We start from the raw sequence: 19,152 nt of genomic DNA on the forward strand, positions 1-19,152 counted from the left end.
GGCGGGTCGTCCCTTGTGGAGTAGGATAGTCTTCCAAGATCGGTGTACTGGCGGTGGGTGGGTCCATAAGTGACTGTGGAGCCCTATTCTTGATCTGCATCTTCTCCCGCAGTGAGGGCATTGGTTTCCAGGTGGAAGGCGCCTTCCTCTTGGCATATTTCTCTCTTTCACCCTCCATTCATGCCTCTTCAAATTCTGCAGCACTGCTGGTCACAACTGACCTCCAGCTGGAGTGTTCAAGGGCCAGGGCTTCCCAGTTCTCCGTGTTCAGTTCTCTCTTTAGCCCTCCATTCATGTCTCTTCAAATTCTATAGTACTGCTGGTCACAGCTGACCTCCAGCTGGAGCGTTCAAGGGCCAGGGCTTTCCAGTTCTCGGTGTCTATGCCAGAGTTTTCAAGGTTGGCTTTGAGCCCATTTTTAAATCTCTTTTCCTGTCCTCCAGCATTCCGTTTTCCTTTCTTGAGTTCGGAAGCCAGTCCAGCAGAGTTGATGGGGAGGACCATGGAGTCAATGCTGGTGGTCTTTGCTTTTTCCAGCACTCTGACATTTGTCCACTTGTCTTCCCAAGAGATTTGCAGGATTTTCCGGAGATAGTACTGCTGATGGAATCGTTTCAGGAGTTGAGTGTGATGTTTGTAGATAGTTCAGGTTTCACAGGCATATAATAGGGTTGGGAGGACAATAGCTTTATAAACAAGCACTTTGGTATCCCCAGGGATGTCCCTGTCTAGGTCCTCAAACACTCTCTGCTTCATTTGGGAAAATGCTGCACTCGCAGAGCTCAGGCAGTGTTGTATTTTATTTTAGTGTCACCGTTGACTTTGGTGGAGAGGTGGCTGCCAAGGGAGCGGAAACGGTCAACGTTTTCTAATGTTAAACTAAACAGCACTCCAGTCAAGCGGATACATAGAAAAGGCTCGGAGAAGCCCTCTCCAAGGAGTGTTGTTGAACCACTGCGTTTGGACTGCGGATGTCCGTTTCCCCCTCTCTTTGAGGAAGCTGATTCCAGGGAGGGAAGCTTTTGCCTCGACCTCCGCAGAGCCAGAAGGACGTCAAGCCTGGCCCTTTTCGTGAAATGCGTGGTGCCTTTAACCCCCCTCTGTGTCCCAGCCACGAAGTCTCTCTGTCGTCGTTTCCCCAGAAAGCATCCCGTTTCCCCGCCCTGTCCACGCGAGGCCTGCTCGAGCTGCAACCCGCCCGCCCGCTCTTGATAGCCACGGCGCCTCTTCTTCTCACCAGTTGCCTGCCCGCTCTCTTCTGACGCAACTTGTGCGGAACCCAAAGCCCAACTTTGTTTTCATTGGTGCATAAATTAATTACGCGCATTTAATAACCCCAATATCATTATATTCCCCCTTTAATCTCGTAAAGGCTGCTCGCCAGGGAGGCACTTGAAAGGGCAGGGGGCCCGTCAGCGGCGATTACCCCGCCGTCGTGCTATTAGGGAGCCCATTAGGCGCCATTACCGCCCCCTCCCCTCCCCTCCCCGCCCGGCGCCCGGCTCCTCCTGGCTGGCGAATTTGGAACATGTCACCCGGGCGCTCTGAAGGCTCATTTTGGGCCGGGCCCGCGTCTCGGAAGCCCTTTAAAAAGTAATTGCGAAAGGTCCCCGCGCATCTCATTTGGAGGCGGGGAACGCGGCGCAATCCGGGGAACCCCCGCTGCGAACAAAATCAAACTCCGCTTTGGAAAAGCGAGGCGGCTTCTGGAAGGGCCTCCGAATGGGCCATTAGCGGCAGGCGGCGGCGAGGCAGGCCCAGGCCGGACCCCCTCCCTCTCCCCCTCCCTCCTCCCCTGCCTCCTGAGGGGGAGGGGGATGAGCATCCTCAGAATGGGACGGGGCCTCCTCCCTGCCCACCCGCTTGGTTCGCCTTCCTGGGGTTGACTGAGAAATGACGCGCCCTTCCTCCCTCCGCGCACCACGTGGGCCATTGGGAAGGCCCACTAGACCTATCCCAAGTTCCTCACTGTCGACGGCGCTGGCAATAATCAGATTAGGGCCAATTACGCGTGAGATTATAAAAGGCAGGGCGGCGAGGAGCGCGCGCCGCTTGGAGAGGAGTGCAGGCAGCTTCGCCAAGGAAGCAGCAGCAGCAGCAGCATCTGCCCAAGGCCCCGGGGTTGTGCTGCCCACGACGGAGGAGGACCTGCCCCACTTCCCTGTCTAAGGTAGGGACTCATCATTCGTGGGTGGTTTCAATGAGGGTTCTTCCACACAGCCCTCTATCTCAGAATATCAAGGCTCAGCATATTTGAGTGTGGACTCGGATGGGGCCCTTCCACACAGCCCTCTATCCCAGGATATCCAGGCAGAACATCCCACAATATCTACCTTGAACTGGGAGGCCTTCCAAGCATCCCTCTATCCCCCAATATCAAAACAAAAATCCCACATTATCTGAGAATAGGGATGTTTGGAAGGGCAGATATTGTGGGATTTTCTGCCTTGATATTCTGGGATAGAGGGATGTGTGGAAGGACCCAGGGATCCGAGGCCTCTTCCACACAGCCCTATATCCCAGAATATCAACATCTCACAATATCCTCTTTGAACTGGGATGTATGGCAGTGTGGACTCAGCTAACCCGGTTCAAAGCAGATATTGTGGGATTTTCTGCCTTGATATTCTGGGATAGAGGGCTGTGTGGAAGGGCCCTGGGTTAATCTGAGTCCACACTGCCATATATCCCAGAATATCATAATCCCACAATATCTGCTTTGAACTGGGATATATGGCAGTGTGGACCCAACTAACCCGGTTCAAAGCAGATATTGTGGGATTTTTATATTCTGGGATTTAGGGCTGTGTGGAAGGGCCCTCGGAGAGGAGGGTGGCGGCTTTCTCTCTTCGGGAAGGGTGACACGGGACTTCCCTTTTCTCGCCCTCCCACAAGATTAACCTCTTGTGGAAAAGGGAACCCTTCAAAAACGAAATACTTGGATTGAGATCTATGTCCCCTTCCACACAGCTGTATAAAATCCCAAATAATAATAATAATAATAATGTGTCCGACGAGTGATCCAATACAACAGCCAGCAAAGTGATCTTGTCTGCTGTGGACACGTCTTGTTGTGTTTCAAATAATAACTTGTAATACTATTATTATATATTATAACTTATTATAATAACTTATTATCATTTAACTCAGGGGCGGCTTACATGGGAACCAAGCCCAGCAAAAACAGAAGCAACATATAGCACAGTTAAAATACATTGCATTTCAATAATTGAAACAACTATTGGTCTACTTGGAACTGGGTTATGTGGCAGTGTGGACTCAGCTAACCCAGTTCCAAGCAGATATTGTGGGATTTTCTGCCTTGATCTTCTGCTGGGTGGAAGGGCCCTGGAATATATGGCAGTGTGGCATCAGATAAGACAGTTCAAAGTGGATATTGTGGGTTTTTCTGCCTTGATCTTCTGGGTTATATGGCTGTCTGGAAGGGTTGTAGACTGCCCTATATATATCTCAGGATTAGATCCCAGATTATCTGTTTCAAACTTCATCATATGAATTGCCGAAGGCTTTCATGGCCGGAATCACTGGGTAGTTGTAGGTGTTTTCGGGCTGTATGGCCATATTCTAGAGGCATTCTCTCCTGACGTTTCGCCTGCATCTATGGCAAGCATTCTCAGAGGTAGTGAGGTGAGTCTACACTGCCAGATAATCTGGGACCCGATCCTGGGATGCAAAGCAGTGTGGATCCAGCTTTAGATGACTCATCAGCTCCTCCTCAAACTCATTTTGCGGGTAGATACTCAAAGTCCGCGCCCTTCTTTGGTGAAAGTTGTTTTAACCCACTTCTATACTATAATCCGGCCATTTAGGTTTTTTTTCTCGTGTCAGGAGCGACTTGAGAAACTGCAAGTCGCTTCTGGTGTGAGATAATTGGCCGTCTGCAAGGACGTTGCCCGGGGACTCCCGGATGTTTTACCATCCTGTGGGAGACTTCTCTCATGTCCTCGCATGGGGAGCTGGAAATGACAGGGGGAAGCTCACCCCGCTCCCCATATTCAAACAGCTGCCCTGTCAGCACAAGGGTTTAAACCATTGGGGGGCATTGAGTGAAGCTTATTTTCCACCCTTGGACCCCATTTCTAACAAGCCTCCGCTGTTTGTTCCAGCTGCTTCCTCTTCTGCTACTTTTCCTCTCGGCCTGGTCATGTTTTATTTCCACTGCCCCCCGCAACTCGAAGGTGAGTGTGGCCACGGCGCGGACACGTAAGTAAGGAGCGGGCTTTGGCGCCGCGTGCGACGGGGCGGGCGCGCCTTTCAGAGAGGCAAAGGGAGAGAGAGGAGCTGTATGCGCGGCCTTTTTTCCCGGGGGCCTTGGCCACCTGCCTGCCTCTCGCTGCCTCCCCCCGCCTGCACAGATGGCCCCGTTCCGCCTCTAATCGGGGAGCCCCTCGCAGGAGTCGCCCTCGGGCAGCAGCATACATCTTCCATCCCTCCGCCGCCTTTGCAAAGTCGCGCTTCGACGTTGCTTGCTCGTCCTCTCCGCCAACGAGTTTAGCCCGTCAACAAGGAAGAAGAGGCGCTTCCCAGGGCAACCCAGCCTCCCCCAATGTGTGTCAATGGGTCTCCTTCGCGCTCGAGGAAGGGTGACTCGGAGGACCATTCGGAGGCCAGGTTTCCCGCCCGCGCGCGCGCACTCCCTCGCGCTCTCGCTTTGCAGAGAGCGCGAGGGAGTGCGCGCGCCGCCTTTTGTGGGCATCTTCACCTTAGCCTTGCAGCCCCCTCGAGGGTCTCGGCTTCTTCGGAAAAGGCGGGAAAAGGGGCGAGTAGTCCCTAGAGAAACGAGTCTTTGCAGAAAGAATAGAGCGATATAAGAATCTAGCAGCAAACTTGGGTCTTCCCTACAGATGTTTTGGACTTCAACTCCCACCATTCCTAACAGCCTCAGGCCCTTTCCTTTTCCCTCTCAGCCGCTTAAGCGGCTGAGGGGGAAAAGGAAGGGGTCTGAGGCTGCTAAGAATGATGGGCGTTGAAGTCCAAAACATTTAGAGGGAAGGCCCAAGTTCCCCCATGCTTGCTCTAGCATAATAAATCAAACGAACACGCATTTTTGGCCAAGAGCAGAGGTTAGACAATTTATCAAATTTCGTTACACAGTGTAACTTCCACTCCGTTTTTTTCCCCATTCAAAACTTCTAATAGTAACGAACGTTGGAATATATATATAGGTTTAGTCTGCAATCCAAAAGGAGAGCGATTCGTCCTGTCCTGCAAACCAAACCTAGGAGTAAACCACGGCACGCGCGTAAAAAAAAAGAACCCGGATCTGTGGCTTCAGGCCCGCGGCTCCGACATCTGTCTGTCTCGTGGCGGCTGTTGCTGCGTAAGCGGTTTGGGCGAAGCAGCCATTAGGAGGGTCTTCAAAAGGCCCCTCGCGCGCGCGTCAGAGGCTTTAAATCGATCCAATCCAATGAAGTAATGGGTTCGGGCCCAGGAATGGGAATTGGTTTCGGGCTGCCTCGGCTTCTGCATCATGTTTACAATCCTGGCCATCCCACGGGAGGAACTAAAACCGAAACAAACCAATCAGCAACAAAAATATCCAACATCTCGTCTCTGGAAAGAAAGTTTTTGTGTTACAATCCAGAAGGGGCTCCACCTCAAAGGCTACAATCCTCCGCTTCAGTTCTTATTTTAACAAGCCCAGAGAGGAGTGTGCAATTTACCTATGCAAGCAGCCCTTTCTTCTATCTTTGGACTCTTCCACACAGCCATATAGCCAAGGGCCCTTCTACACAGCTCTATATCCCAGAATATCAAGGCAGAAAATCCCACAATATCTGCTGTGAATTTGGTTATCTGAGTCCACACTGCCGTATAACCCAGTTCAAAGCATGGAAAGTGGGATTTTATTCTGCTGTGTGAAAGGGGCATTGGATAAACATAAAACCAGGGATCAGATCCTGGGATATAGGGCCTGTCTGGAGGCCCTTCCACACAGCTCTATATCCCAGAATATCAAGGCAGAAAATCCCACATTATTTGAGTGTGAGACAACTCAGTTCAAAGCAGATATTGATGTGGGATTTTCTGCCTTGATATTCTGGGATATCGGGCTGCGTAGAAGGGCCCTCAAGGCAGAAAATCCCACAATGTCTGCTGTGAATTTGGTTATCCACACTGCCATATAACCCAATTCAAAGCAGATAATGTGGGATTTTATTCTGCTGTGTGGAAAGTGCCTTGGATAAACAGAAAACCAGGGACCAGATCCTGGGATATAGGTAGCCCTGCCACACAGCCCTATATCCCAGGATATCAAGGCAGAAAATCCCACATTATCTGAGTGTGGATTCAGATAACCGATATTGTGGGATTTTCTGCCATGATATTCTGGGATAGAGCGCTGTGTGGAAGGGCCCTGGGGCACCTTCCAGCTGTATAAAATACCACATCATCTGCTTTGAAATGGTTTATATAGCAGTGTGGACTCAGATAACCCAGTTCAAAGCAGACCTTGTATATTATCTGCCTTGATATTCTGGGTTATAGGGCTGTGTGGAAGGGATGCAGGAGGAAAGAAGCAACTGTGAAACGTGCCTGCAACTCGGGCTGCTGCTATTTGACCTGGCAGGGAATTGGAAGAGGAGGACAGTGGGAGCTTTTCAAGGCTGGGCTCTTCTCTACAAATCAGGACCCTTCCACACAGCCCAATATCCCAGGATATCAAGGTAGAAAATTCCACATTACCTGACTGTGGACTCATAACCCAGTTCAAAGCTGATATTGTGGGATTTTCTGCCTTGATATTCTGAGATAAATAAAGGGCTGCGAGGAAAGCCCCTGAGACCCCTTCCAGCTGTATAAAATCCCACATTATCTGCTTTGAACTGGTTTATATAGCAGTGTGGACTCAGATAACCCACTTCAAAGCAGGTATTGTGGATTATCTGCCTTGATATTCTGGGTTATAGGGCAGTGTGGAAGGGATGGAGGAGGAAAGAAGCAACTGTGAAACGTGCCTGCTGCTGGAGGCCATGGTGCAATGGGCACAGGCGTTAAAATCGGGCTGCTGCTATTTGACGGGGCTGCGGGTTGGAAGAAGAGGAGAGTGGGAACTTTTCAAGGCTGGGCTCTCCTCTATAAATCGGGACCTTCCACACAGCCCAATATCCCAGAATGTCAAGGCAGAAAATCCCACTATATGTGCTCTTAATTTAGGGGGGCGGGGGGCGGCGGCTGGGCTTCCACACAGCCCTATATCCCAGAATACCAAGGCAGAAAATCCTACATTATTTGAGTGTGGATTCAGATAACCCAGGGTCCTTCCACACAGCCCTATATCCCAGAATATCAAGGCAGGAAATCCCACAATATCTGCTTTGAACTGGGTTGTCTGAGCCCACACTCAAGATAATGTGGGAATTTTGTCTTGATATTCTGGGATATAGGGCTGTATGGAAGGACCCCACTTCAAAGCAGATATTGTGGGATTTTCTGCCTTGATATCCTGGGATCTAGGGCTGTGTGGAAGGGCCCTGGGTTATCTGAATCCACACTCAGATAACGTGGGATTTTCTGCCTTGATTTTCTTGGGTATAGGGCTGTGTGGAAGGGCCCTCAGTCCCCCTCGAAGGGCTCTCCTCCCTCGCGCAGTTCATTTAAAGAGCCCTTGCACGTTGTTGTTCACCCCAATTCACTCGGCCCGTGGTTCAGGGAAAAAGAGGCACCTGCTCAAGAAGGAAGGCCGGGGCGAGCCCTTTTCCGCACGCGCTCCTCCCTGGGCGCATGCGCGTTGGCGCTCTCGTGAGTGGCCACGCGGGTCCCGGGCTCGTGCCCCGAGGCCCTCAGAAGACGCCTCTCGCTCCCTCCCCTCCCCACCCACAGGTGCCACGCCCTTCGGAGGCCCCTCCGCGGCGGATTTCGACGACGGCTTCCTACGTCGCAAGCAGCGCCGGAACAGAACTACCTTCACCCTGCAGCAGGTATTCCCTCCTCCCCTCCCTCCCTCTCTGTCAGTGCCCTCGAGTCCAGAGCAGGCCGAAGCCTGACCTTGAGTCGAGCGCGCGCCTGCGGGGATTTGGATGTTGGGAGACCACCCGACCAGCCTTTCCCTCGCATGTGTCAAACTCAAGGTCCGAATCTGAATCGCAGTGCCCTTTTATGTGGTCTCCCAGACGCTGGACTACAATTCCCGCATTCCTCATTAGACATCACAACTAGTCCTGATGGGAGTCGTGATACAGCAACATCTGCAAGGCTGCAGTTTGGCCTGTTCAGTCAGGATAGTGGGTTTTGTTGGGCAGGCATCCTCAAACTGTGGCCCTCCAGCAGTTTGGGCCTCCAACTCCCAGAAGCCCTAATGAGCTTGTTCAATTGTCAGAAATTCTGGGAGTTTAAGGCCCAAACAGCTGGAGGGCCGCAGTTTGAGGACTCCTGTTGTTGGTGAATCAGAACAGTTAGGCTCAAAGACAACACCCGGTTGGGGCGATTCCACCACAAATATAGCAGAGTACCAGAAGTAAACTTCATAACCAGCAGAAACTTACATGTGATGAGCTGGGATAAGCTTCTCTTCCTCAAGATGGCACAGGATTGCAGAGTCAGAGATTTAGGTTCAAAAATATTTATTGAAGTAAAAGGAATACATTCTAGATAGAAAAGGTCTTAGAGCTCACTAGCATAATGAATCTCATCTTCTGAAGAAGGTAGAAGGATAAAAAGTCTAAAAGTCAATGCAGCTATATTTTGCCTAAAGAGAGAGGTAAAACGTGTCCTCACTGGAAGGAAGAAGAAGCAGAAGAGACAAGGAGAATGGCCACATGGCTAGCCCAGGGCCATAAAAATACGTTTAAAAAGGAAGTTGTCTCACAGAGATTTCATTGCTACATCTTCAAAGGGGGAGAAGACAGGGAGGAAAGACAGAGCCCTTTCAGGAACATGCATACGGATGTGGGGAAGGAATCCCTCAGCCCTGTACTATCTCTAGCTACTCATTGAGCACCAAACACTGTAGAAAAATTAGTTGGCCTACTGTACCCACAGATTCAAATTACAGGAAAGGAGTTTCCACTTGACTATTAGGACAGTAGGAGCCACTCAACAGTGGAACTCTCTGCTTCAGTTCACTGTTGAGGAAGCTCCTACCTTGGAAACTTTTAAACAGAAGCTAGATGGCCATCTGTCAGGAATACTTTGTGCTTTTCCTTCATGGCAGGGGGTAAGATTAGTTTTTTTTTCCATGTCAGGAATGCCTTGAAAACTGCAAGTTGCTTCGGGTATGAGAGAATTGGCTGTCTGCAAGGACATTGCGCAGGAGACGCCTGGATGTTTAATGTTTACCATCCTTGTGGGAGGCTCCTCTCATGTCCCTGTATGGGGAGTGGAGCTGAATACAGAGAGCTCAGTCTGCTCTCCGCATTCAAACAGCAGACCTTTTGGTCAGCAGTCCTGCCAGCACAAAGGTTTAACCCATTATCCCGGGGGGGGGGGGTCCAGATTGCAGTAGATGGCCCATGTGATCTCTTCCAACTCTTTGATTCGATTACTCTGTCCATGGATACAACAGCCTTTTGATGTGGCCCTCAACGAAAAAGGGTTTGACACCCCTATTTTAGGTGAACTGTATCGTTTCCTTCTGTTGGACAAAAGCTCTGAAAAGATTTCTTAGGTTTCAAATCAGTCCCAACCCTCATGCTTCCCTCCTCCTCTCACTGATGTAACTTCTTGTCTTTCACTAGCTGGAAGCTCTAGAAACCGTTTTTGCGCAAACTCACTATCCAGATGTGTTCACTCGAGAGGAGCTAGCCATGAAAATCAACCTTACTGAAGCTCGAGTCCAGGTAAACAATAATTTGCCCTAGCAAGAGAAATGCTTTCTATCAGCAGCATATCTCTCTCTCCTCCCCCCCCCCCCCCCGCTTTTTCTCTCCCCACTCGGTGCTTTTTGACATCATTCAATTCACTGGGTACTGCCTGTGAGGAGGACCCATTTGCACATTTGGCCAAAGAAAGCAAATGAAGCCAATCTGTCATTTTCATGATGCACTTTAATAACATCAACATAATGTGGAATATTAGATTAGGTTGATTAATCGGTCATTCATAATTAACCAGTGATAATGTTCTACACTAATTTGTCCGTGTCTCTAAGGTACTAAATTACATCAATGCACATCCATTTCCTGCCTTTGAAGGGGGGAGGGGGAAGGGTGGGGATGCTGAGAATGGATGAGACTCTCCCAGCCAGCTCCCATCTTCTGCAAAATTGCTGCCCAATGAAATTGACTACCTCAGAACAGGGGCCAGCGCTCCTCTCCCGCACTATGCAAACCTCACTGAAGTGAATGGATCCACTTTCCTTGGGGGAAATTTCTAATGCTTTTACCTACAGAGATACAAAGAACAACATTTGGATCCTTAAGAAGTTATCTAGATTTACTTTCCAGGGTTTTGGACAGTGTGTGCAAAGGCTGTTAATGAGATTATAAGCAAACTGGAATGTATAACTTATGTAATTGTATTAAAAACTAGAAAAGTTTAGTGAGCAGCTTTTAAACAGTTCTTAGGGCTGCATTTTGCATTACTTTAGTGTACCATTAATGTGATTCCCCTCAGCTGTTTATGGGCATGAGTACTTGGTATATCAGAAAGCAATTGATTTTAAAGGTCTTAGTTTTGTCCTTGCAGCCTATTCCCTTCTGTTCCAGTTGAACTGGAAATTGGAACCATTCACCCGATTGAATGGCCACAGGGCTGCCTTAAGGATCACAGCTTTTATGATATGTGGATAGAGTTGAAACTCTGGGGGAGTGCTGCTTTAGTGCCCATTCCTCAGTGCTTAGCTTCTTTCCCCATTCACTGGGTCTGATGATTCAGGTGCAGCTGAGAGGCAGCAACATGTAAAGAAAGTCCTGTTTTTTTAAAAGACTTATTCTTATACCTACTTACGTTGGGCACTACTGTCACTATTTCAGCTTTAGCATATGCTCACAAGCTATGTTATGATGTGCAATTTTCAGAAATCAGAATAAGTATCTATGCAGAGGGTACATATTTTCCTATTTCTCTCACTGAAATCATCCAAGAATCCCTACTCTGGGTTGCTGTGAGTTTTCCAGGCTGTATGGCCATGCTCCAGAAGCATTATCTCCTGACATTTCACCCACATCTATGGCAGGTATCAGAGGTTGTGAGGTCTGTTGGAGACTAGGCAAGTGAGGTTTATACTGTATATCTGTGGAATGTCCAGGGTGGGAGAAAGAACTCTTGTCTATTTGAGGCAAGTGTGAATGTTGCAATTGATCATCATGATTAGTATTGAATAGCCTTGCAGCTTCAAAGCTTGTCTGCTTCCTGCCTGGGGAATCCTTTGTTGGGAGGTGATTAGCTGGCCCTGATTGATTCTTGTCTGGAATATCCCCTGTTTTTGATTGTTATTTTTTACTTACTGTCCTGATTTTAGAGTTTTTCAATACTGGTAGCCAGATTTTGTTCATTTTCATAGTTTCTTCTTTTCTGTTGAAATTGGATTTCAGTGGCTTCTCTGTGTAGTCTGACATGGTGGTTGTTAGAGTGGTTCAGCATTTCTGTGTTACCAAATAATATGCTGTGTCCAGGTTGGTTCATCAAGGAGAGAATGCTTCTGGAACATGGCCATGCAGCCTGGAAAACTCACAGCAACAAAGTGCTGTGACAACACATTAATCCCCCATCTTCCTACTTTCTGTTCATGGAAGAGATCCTTCTCTCTTTGATGGATAGAATTTCCCTGGCTGTCTTTAAAGTACAGCCAGTCCTCCTACTTCAATGTATCTTTAAATGCTCCCTCAGTAAGTAGAGAGTATGTTAAGGGTTTATTTGTGAGATCAAAATTCAAAAGCACAAACCAGGTGCTGGGTGTTACTGCCCAATACATACTCTGCATAGCAATAACAGTCAACCTTCCTCCCAGCTCTCGTGTGTTATTTATGGGGCTTTTCTTGCCTGTTGTTTCTGTCTTCTTTTTATGTAGGTGCTCAGGGTTAAGACTATGCAAAAATCTAATTGTAGAAAATGCTTCCCCACTTCCCCCGGTCATGTTAGTATCTCTTAAAACCCAATGGCCACGGAAAGATAATGGAATTCGCTGCAGTAAATTGGAGATTGTAAACAAATTATTTCTTCCATAATCAGATTATGCAACCTTGATTATTAAATCTGAACATGAATCATTGGTCATGTGCAGGGAAATTAAACTGGTTATTATTATTTGGACATTCAAATCTCCCTTTTGCCAGTACAGTGGAGGTGATGGCTTGGGGTTTCCCTCCCACCATTTTAGCAATTGGTGCCTAAAGACTGCACTGCAAATTGAGATAAATGGGACAATTATTGAGCATTGAGAAGTGGAAGATCATAACTTCTCCCTGAAAGGTGCAAGGGTGAGATAGGGGTGGTAACAATTAGAGTGTTTAGCCTTGTTGTGGGCTATTGTGCAAGCAGACAATAGATGCTAAGGTTTGCTTTCATGCTGGGACATGGGGAAATAGGGGAAGGGAATCATGTTTACATTTCTGCCCCTTGCTCATTCAAATATGATTAATGTGGTGGGAAGACATATCTTAATCGAAGATGATGTTGTCAAACAAAAACTAAATAGGGAAATAAACGACTTCATCAGGCTCTTTCTTCAGAAGCTGGCATACTGTCATTGCAAAGTCATTAAAATATGATAATGAAAAATAGCTCAATTAAATGTTGTTATAGCTGTGACCTTCATTCAATTAAGATACAAGGAAGTGTCTGCAATTGGCTTTGCATTTAGCTCTCCTAAATTTAGAATGCAGATAAAATCACCATTCAGCCTTTGCTGATACATTCAATTAAACGCATGCTAAACAAAAATGGAACAATAATACAAACAACAATACACAGCATACTATAATCTTTTAAACTGTGTATTTTTTATCAATAGCCACAAGCCAGATTTTCTATAACCATAATAACATCTTTGACACGGTTAAGCCAAAGTAGTTCTATTTAAAATAATGGACAGCCCAGTCATGTTCTAATTTGCTTCTAGTCAGAGAAAATCCTGGTATTGGGACATAGTAGAATTGTGGATTCATTCATTGCAACCCAATTAAATTAAAGTAGTTGGGATTTAGTTGCCTTATTCGACTAATGTGAATGGAGCTGAACATGTTCAAATTGAAACCATTCTAAACTCGGTTCTGAGATAGAATAAATTCCCAAGGCCACACAAATTAATAGAATTGTTGCGAATAATGGAAAGGATTGTTCTATAAACTGCAGCAACATATGAATGTAACTGGCATGCAAAGTTTTAGACTATAAATTCAATTGATAAAGGAAACATTTCAATTTGATACATTGTGGTAAAGCCTTACCGTGATCATGTTTATATTCTTGTAAATTAAAGAGAACATATTTATTGACATATTTTCTGAAATCTATATTTTAGTAGAGGAATGGCTGTTTCCACTCTTGCAAGAATAATGGTCTCTGCCATGTTCTTTCTCCTGCAGATTGTTATCTAACAAGTGCATAGAAAATGTTAGCATGAAATAAGGAATTGTGGAATCTTCTAGTTCTAGAGCTTAATATCTAACATGAGAAATCTAGAACTTGCTCCTAACTTAGGAGTCTGTCCCATTTATTCAGAGAGGAAAATAGAAAATCGTAATTCATGTTATTGACTCAGAGGTAGCAATGGTTGCAAACTTTGGTATTTTAGTGGTATGTGTGGATTCTAGCATCACAAGAGAGGTAGAATAGAAATGAAATATTTAATAAACAAATTGTCAAAATCTGATTGAATGTGAGAAAAACTATTCATTCATTCAGGAACACTTTTTAAAGGCAATTTGAAAATAAAAGACTTAGCTAATGCACATTAGAAAAGGCATAATGGAAAGGAATTTCATTTTGAAGTCGTACATGAAGCAAGTAAAGGTAGAAAAATAAAGGTGAGCATTTTTTTTTGTATCTGTAGGATTAAATCCATGATCTCGGTATTAATAGCACCACAGTTTAAACCTAGGGGTCACAAACTTCTTCTCTTCAGAACTTTTTTATGAGAACTGGAACTGACTGATCTATGTGTCTTAAAATGATACTGCAGACATCCAGTCACGAAATGATGTAAAGGTGGCGTTCAGATGGCAGAACTAATATAATTTTATATTACTATCTAATTCACCACAAGGAGTGGCTAAACTTTTTGCCACAGAGTTTCATATCACATCTCTCCTCATATGTAAGATCAGACAGATCGAGGACAAGTACTGAGTTTACCAAATTTCATCAGTCTTGTACACTCTCTCCTTAGATTTCAGGTAAGTTATGTGTAAACATTTGGAAAAAATACCTTAGATAGTGGTTCTCAACCTGTGGGTTACCAGATGTTTTGGCCTTCAACTCCCAGAAATGCTAATAGCTGCTAAACTGGCTGGGATTCTGGGAGTTGTAGACCAAAACTCCCAGGGGACACACAGGTTGAGAAGCACTGCTAGACAATATATTATATGTAGATACAAATACGTCAACAATGTACTAGGAATACCACCATGTTAGGCACTGAGGTTTGTCAATTTAAGCATTTGAAAGAGGGAACAGAAGTGAACATGAGATTATTTCTTCAATTTTTGTCTTGTACCATCTCCTTTGGGGATATTTCAATGCTTGTCAGAAGAAAAACACACTTTTTTTAAAAGGCTGAACATGCGGTATGCTTGTGGAATAATTTAGTATCTGCATTAAGACACTACACAGAGAAATCAACCACTAACCTTGTCAAGTAATTTCAATTTTCTTTGAGCAGTACCCTTAATCTATATGGACAAAAAACCAAACAAATGATTGGGAGTCTCTTTTCAAATTTGTATCAATATTCTGTTTCTTACCATTTATCACTCAGAATTCTTCACAACTATCCTCAGAATGGGCAAAATGTAAGTCAGGAACAGTTTGCCAATTAATTTGCTTAATTCTTGATTCGTTAGATTTCCCCCCTAACGTGACTGAATCCCATGGATTTCCTGATTAACAGTGAAGTTAATGCTATACTTTAAATAATCAATTTAGGTTGTTAAAATTTATTAAAGGTCGTTCTCTCAGGGCACTTCTACACAGACACTGTAATCAAGCTTGGAACTGGTTGAAAAGGAACTGGTTTTGCTGCATAGATTGTCAGATGGCAATGCCTGGAACTGGTTTGAGCCTGGGAAAGTGATTACATTTACCATGAAACCTGGCCTCAAACCATTGTCCACCCCCACCCCCACCTTTCTGTAGAAATGCATATCAGTACACCAGAGGCATAAGGGGGTGAAATAATGGAGGGAAAATGACTATTGAGGGCAGAAATACTCAGTGACCCCTCTAGGGGGTTAATTAATCCCCTGCTGCCCAGCTATGGCTTTGTGTTCTTAAATACTTTTTTACTGTGCTTCAACAGAGACAGGGGGCTATAATGTGCTCCAAATTTTGCAAAGCTGATTTTGCCCAGAATCTTGGATACCCTGGCATCTGTTACAGCACATTTTTTGTCAGAATTCACACTCTCCTGGGATGTTTTGAAAAGCACTGTATCATCTTTAATGCACATTGCAGCATGCATTGGTGGCATATGTTATGTGGCTACTGCAGACCAAGTTGGTGTCCAATTGTGCTATAAGATCAGTATAGAAACACCCTCATTTTCTCTGCCAGAGTCAGTGGATGGTTCTACACAGGCACATAATGCAGCTCCAACAGGCATGAAAACTACAATTTTGGAGATTCATTATGCCTAGATCGGGGTTCTGTTAAGGTTTTAGCTTGGCTGGGAATGGGGCAGAATTCTAACCCTGCCCAGTGCCTGAATCCTGTCCCCATCAAAAGGCAGAGGCCCCTTCTACACAGCTCTATAAAATCCACATTGAACTGGATTATGTGGCAATGTGTACTCAAACATTCCAGTTCAAATCAGATCTTGTGGATTATCTGCCTTGATATTCTGGGTTATATGGCTGTGTGGAAGTGCCCAGAAAGTCACTACACAGCAAAGCTTTGTGCTCTCTACTTCCTAGTTTACTGCCATGTGACTGAGCTGAGCATCTTGAGAAGAGCAGAGGGACCTCCCATCTCCCAAGTTGCTTTGTTCAGTCAGATGGGACATGCCAAGAAGTAAAGACCATGGAGCTCTGATAAGCAGTGATTTTGTCTTGGGGAGGGGGATTGGTTGCAGTGGGGATGGGGGGCAGCCACCCCACCTCCCCAGGCTGTCTGAGAGCATGCAAGAACCGTGGTAACATTCCTGAATTCTGCATAGGAATCCAGGATGGTTGTCCCTACTGTCCCAACATACGGGAAAGTCCAAGATCTGTGTGTGTGTGTTTTTTTTTAATGAGGGCTGCAGATGCAGTAAACAGCTTACCCCAGGTTAACTCGCACCAGCCTTCATGCATTTTGTGGATGCACACAGGCTAATGCGACTCTACACAGCATTATATGCTAGTCTAAAACTCCCCAGTGAAACAGGAAAACACCAGGAAAAAAGGATTAGCATTCAAGAAAACACAGCATATGTTTCCGTGGTGGCTTGATTATGCCAATGAAATAAGAAAATGGCAGGGCTTTCTTGGAATAGCATGGGTGGAGAATTTGTTTGTTCAGCAAGAGGTCTTCAAGTGGTACGAGCCTTTTGGTTTGTTTCATTTTGTCTTCGTCCTAGCTTTAGGATTCAAAGTGATGTATACAAGGTAAACAAATACAGCTTAAAATTCATGGAACTAAACATACAAAAAATATAGTTAAACAATAGAAAGTCAGCCAACATTCAGTCTACTGGATTCAAGAGGGAAGAGAAGGAAGGTTGCAAGTCTTTTTGTGATGAACTATGACCCCCTTTAATTCTTTAATGTGTTTATTGTTTATAAATTACAGGGCACTTGGGCAACTGAAGTCTCAGGCCCCTTCTACACAGCTGAATAAAATCCCACATTTTCTGATCTGAAGTGGAATATATGGCAGTGTGGACTCAGATATCCCAGTTCAAAGCAGATATTGTGGAATTTTCTGCCTTGATATGCTGGGTTATATAACTGTGTGGAAGAGCCCTCAGGTGCACACCAAATGACTCTGTTCAGTATTCTGTTTCTTCAACTGGGCTAATGAAATGTATCTATGGCAAACCCACAATTAAGATTAAAAACCAATAGTTCTCTCCTTTAGTATTACAGTTATTAATATTCAATAATATAATACTGGAGGTCCTATAATAAAGATCCAGGCCTGTATAAAGGATGTATTGGTATCACATAACTTGAATCAGAATTACTTTTTACAGAGTTATTATATTGGTCAATATAAACTACCCTCAACATTATTATTATTTGTTTAAATAGTGACACAACGTACATTTTAGTTTTATATAGTAATGGTATTGGAACCTCTATTATATTTTAGGCTATTAAAAAGTCTTTAACATTTTGTCTAATGTTTCAAGGTGCTCACATTGGGCAAGCTGCCACTGTTTATGAGAGATACAATACGTTTTTAAAAATGCATATATGTTGCATAAATCTATAGGAGTTATGTGTACATTAATAAAAATCATGTGCTTCCTTGCATAAGGTCTTTAAAATAATATTTATTAGATTATGTAAGTAGAATATAACAGTTCACATTAACATTACAGAAAGAAAAAAGGAAAGAGATACACTCTTCTGGTGTAATCTATCTTAATCTTTCCATTTCTATACTTGTCTACTACTTATATCTATCTGTTTTTCCCCTTGCCTCTCTCATGCAATCCCTCCTTCCGGGAACAGTTGTACCTCTCTTTTAAATATTATTTTATTTGTTTGATCATTAAGATTGTCTGTTTGAGTTCCTTGTATTTTCTTTTCCCCTTTACTCTGACTGTCAGCTCTTTTCATTTTGAGTAACAGTTCTCCTTAGCATATCCATTCCTATGTTTAGTTCTCCTTTCAGTAATATAGTCCTGCAGCGTACAGTCTGCTAAGTATTCGTACCATTTTTTATTTCCCATTTTCTATGCTCTTAGCAACGCTGGGCAATGCTTGCCTGAGAAAGGAAGAAAGGAAAGCCCTATCTACACTCACCATTTAATATGGCTCCAAGCTAACTTGAAACTGTAGCAGCCACAAAATGCACTATGGATTAAAAGAGTATACAATGTATACTCTTTTAATGTGGTGCAGCGGATCCTAATATATCCCAGGGCAAACTCAGCTCCACAGAATGCAGAACATGTGGCAGATGCCCACCTTTGCCAATATGCTTTGTAAAATTTAGAACGTGGACTGCTGAAAAGGGGTACTGAAAAATACCTCAAGGGCCTGACTGGTTAGTAAGGGGCCAATTGACCCCCTGGCAGGAATAATTACCACCATCCCTTACTCATTTCCCCCCTTTTCCCCATCTCCCATGCCTTTGGAATGTTGGTGTGCATAAATGGGGGGGGGGGGATCCCACAAAGTGATCTGAGGCCAGGTTCCATATGTAATCTGTCCTGGCCTTAAACTATTTTCAGATTTATCAGTCTAGTCACCTGCACAATGAAAGTGGTTATTTCCCAAACAGTTCCAATCTGCTTTATAGTGTCAGTGTAGAAGGGCCCAAAAAAGAAAGATTGGAACACAGTTTAGTTTCCACGTGTAGAAAATGATGCTTTCTTATGGTTTCAAGGATATCATAGAATTGATGCACCAAGGGAAAGAAGGGAACATATACACACATAATGAATCTTTTATGTTGAAGCAAAGCAGTCCATTGACACTCTTCTTCCTAATTCAGGTCTGGTTCCAGAACAGAAGGGCTAAATGGAGAAAAACTGAAAGAGGGGCATCTGAGCAGGAAGGGCCTAAGGAGGCAATGGCTGAAGTTACCCCTCCTGGATTGAATTTAAATTCTCCTTCTCCAGTTGATCAAACAAAGAATAAGAAGGAGAGTTTGGAGATTCAACAAAGGTGAGCTGTTGGGATAAGACAGTTTATACAGAGCAGTTTGTGAAGGGATTGAAATCCACATAAACAGGCAAGGTTTTTTTTTGGTGGGGTCGGGGGGGGGGCACAATTTGTAGAGACTATAATTGATAATTCAGAAGTGATTGATGCCGATCAGTCTCACACCATTATTATAAAACTGAATAACTGGCCCTTCCACACAGCCATATAAACCATAATG

At 44.9% G+C, this 19,152-nt stretch overlaps 1 protein-coding gene across 1 annotated transcript in view; it reads left to right on the forward strand.

Annotated features, from left to right (window-relative positions):
- Window positions 1-1,767: 1,767 nt before the first annotated feature.
- Window positions 1,768-19,152, forward strand: part of DRGX (dorsal root ganglia homeobox) — a 41,885-nt gene continuing 24,500 nt past the window's right edge. The window contains exons 1-5 of the mRNA XM_067466927.1: window positions 1,768-2,170; window positions 4,128-4,199; window positions 7,846-7,943; window positions 9,699-9,800; window positions 18,763-18,935. Coding sequence (XP_067323028.1) covers window positions 4,166-4,199; window positions 7,846-7,943; window positions 9,699-9,800; window positions 18,763-18,935 — 407 coding nt within the window. The 5' untranslated portion in view covers window positions 1,768-2,170; window positions 4,128-4,165. The remainder of the gene's footprint in view (window positions 2,171-4,127; window positions 4,200-7,845; window positions 7,944-9,698; window positions 9,801-18,762; window positions 18,936-19,152) is intronic.

Source organism: Anolis sagrei, chromosome 3 (genome assembly GCF_037176765.1).
Source record: "Anolis sagrei isolate rAnoSag1 chromosome 3, rAnoSag1.mat, whole genome shotgun sequence".
Classification (NCBI taxonomy): domain Eukaryota; kingdom Metazoa; phylum Chordata; class Lepidosauria; order Squamata; family Dactyloidae; genus Anolis; species Anolis sagrei.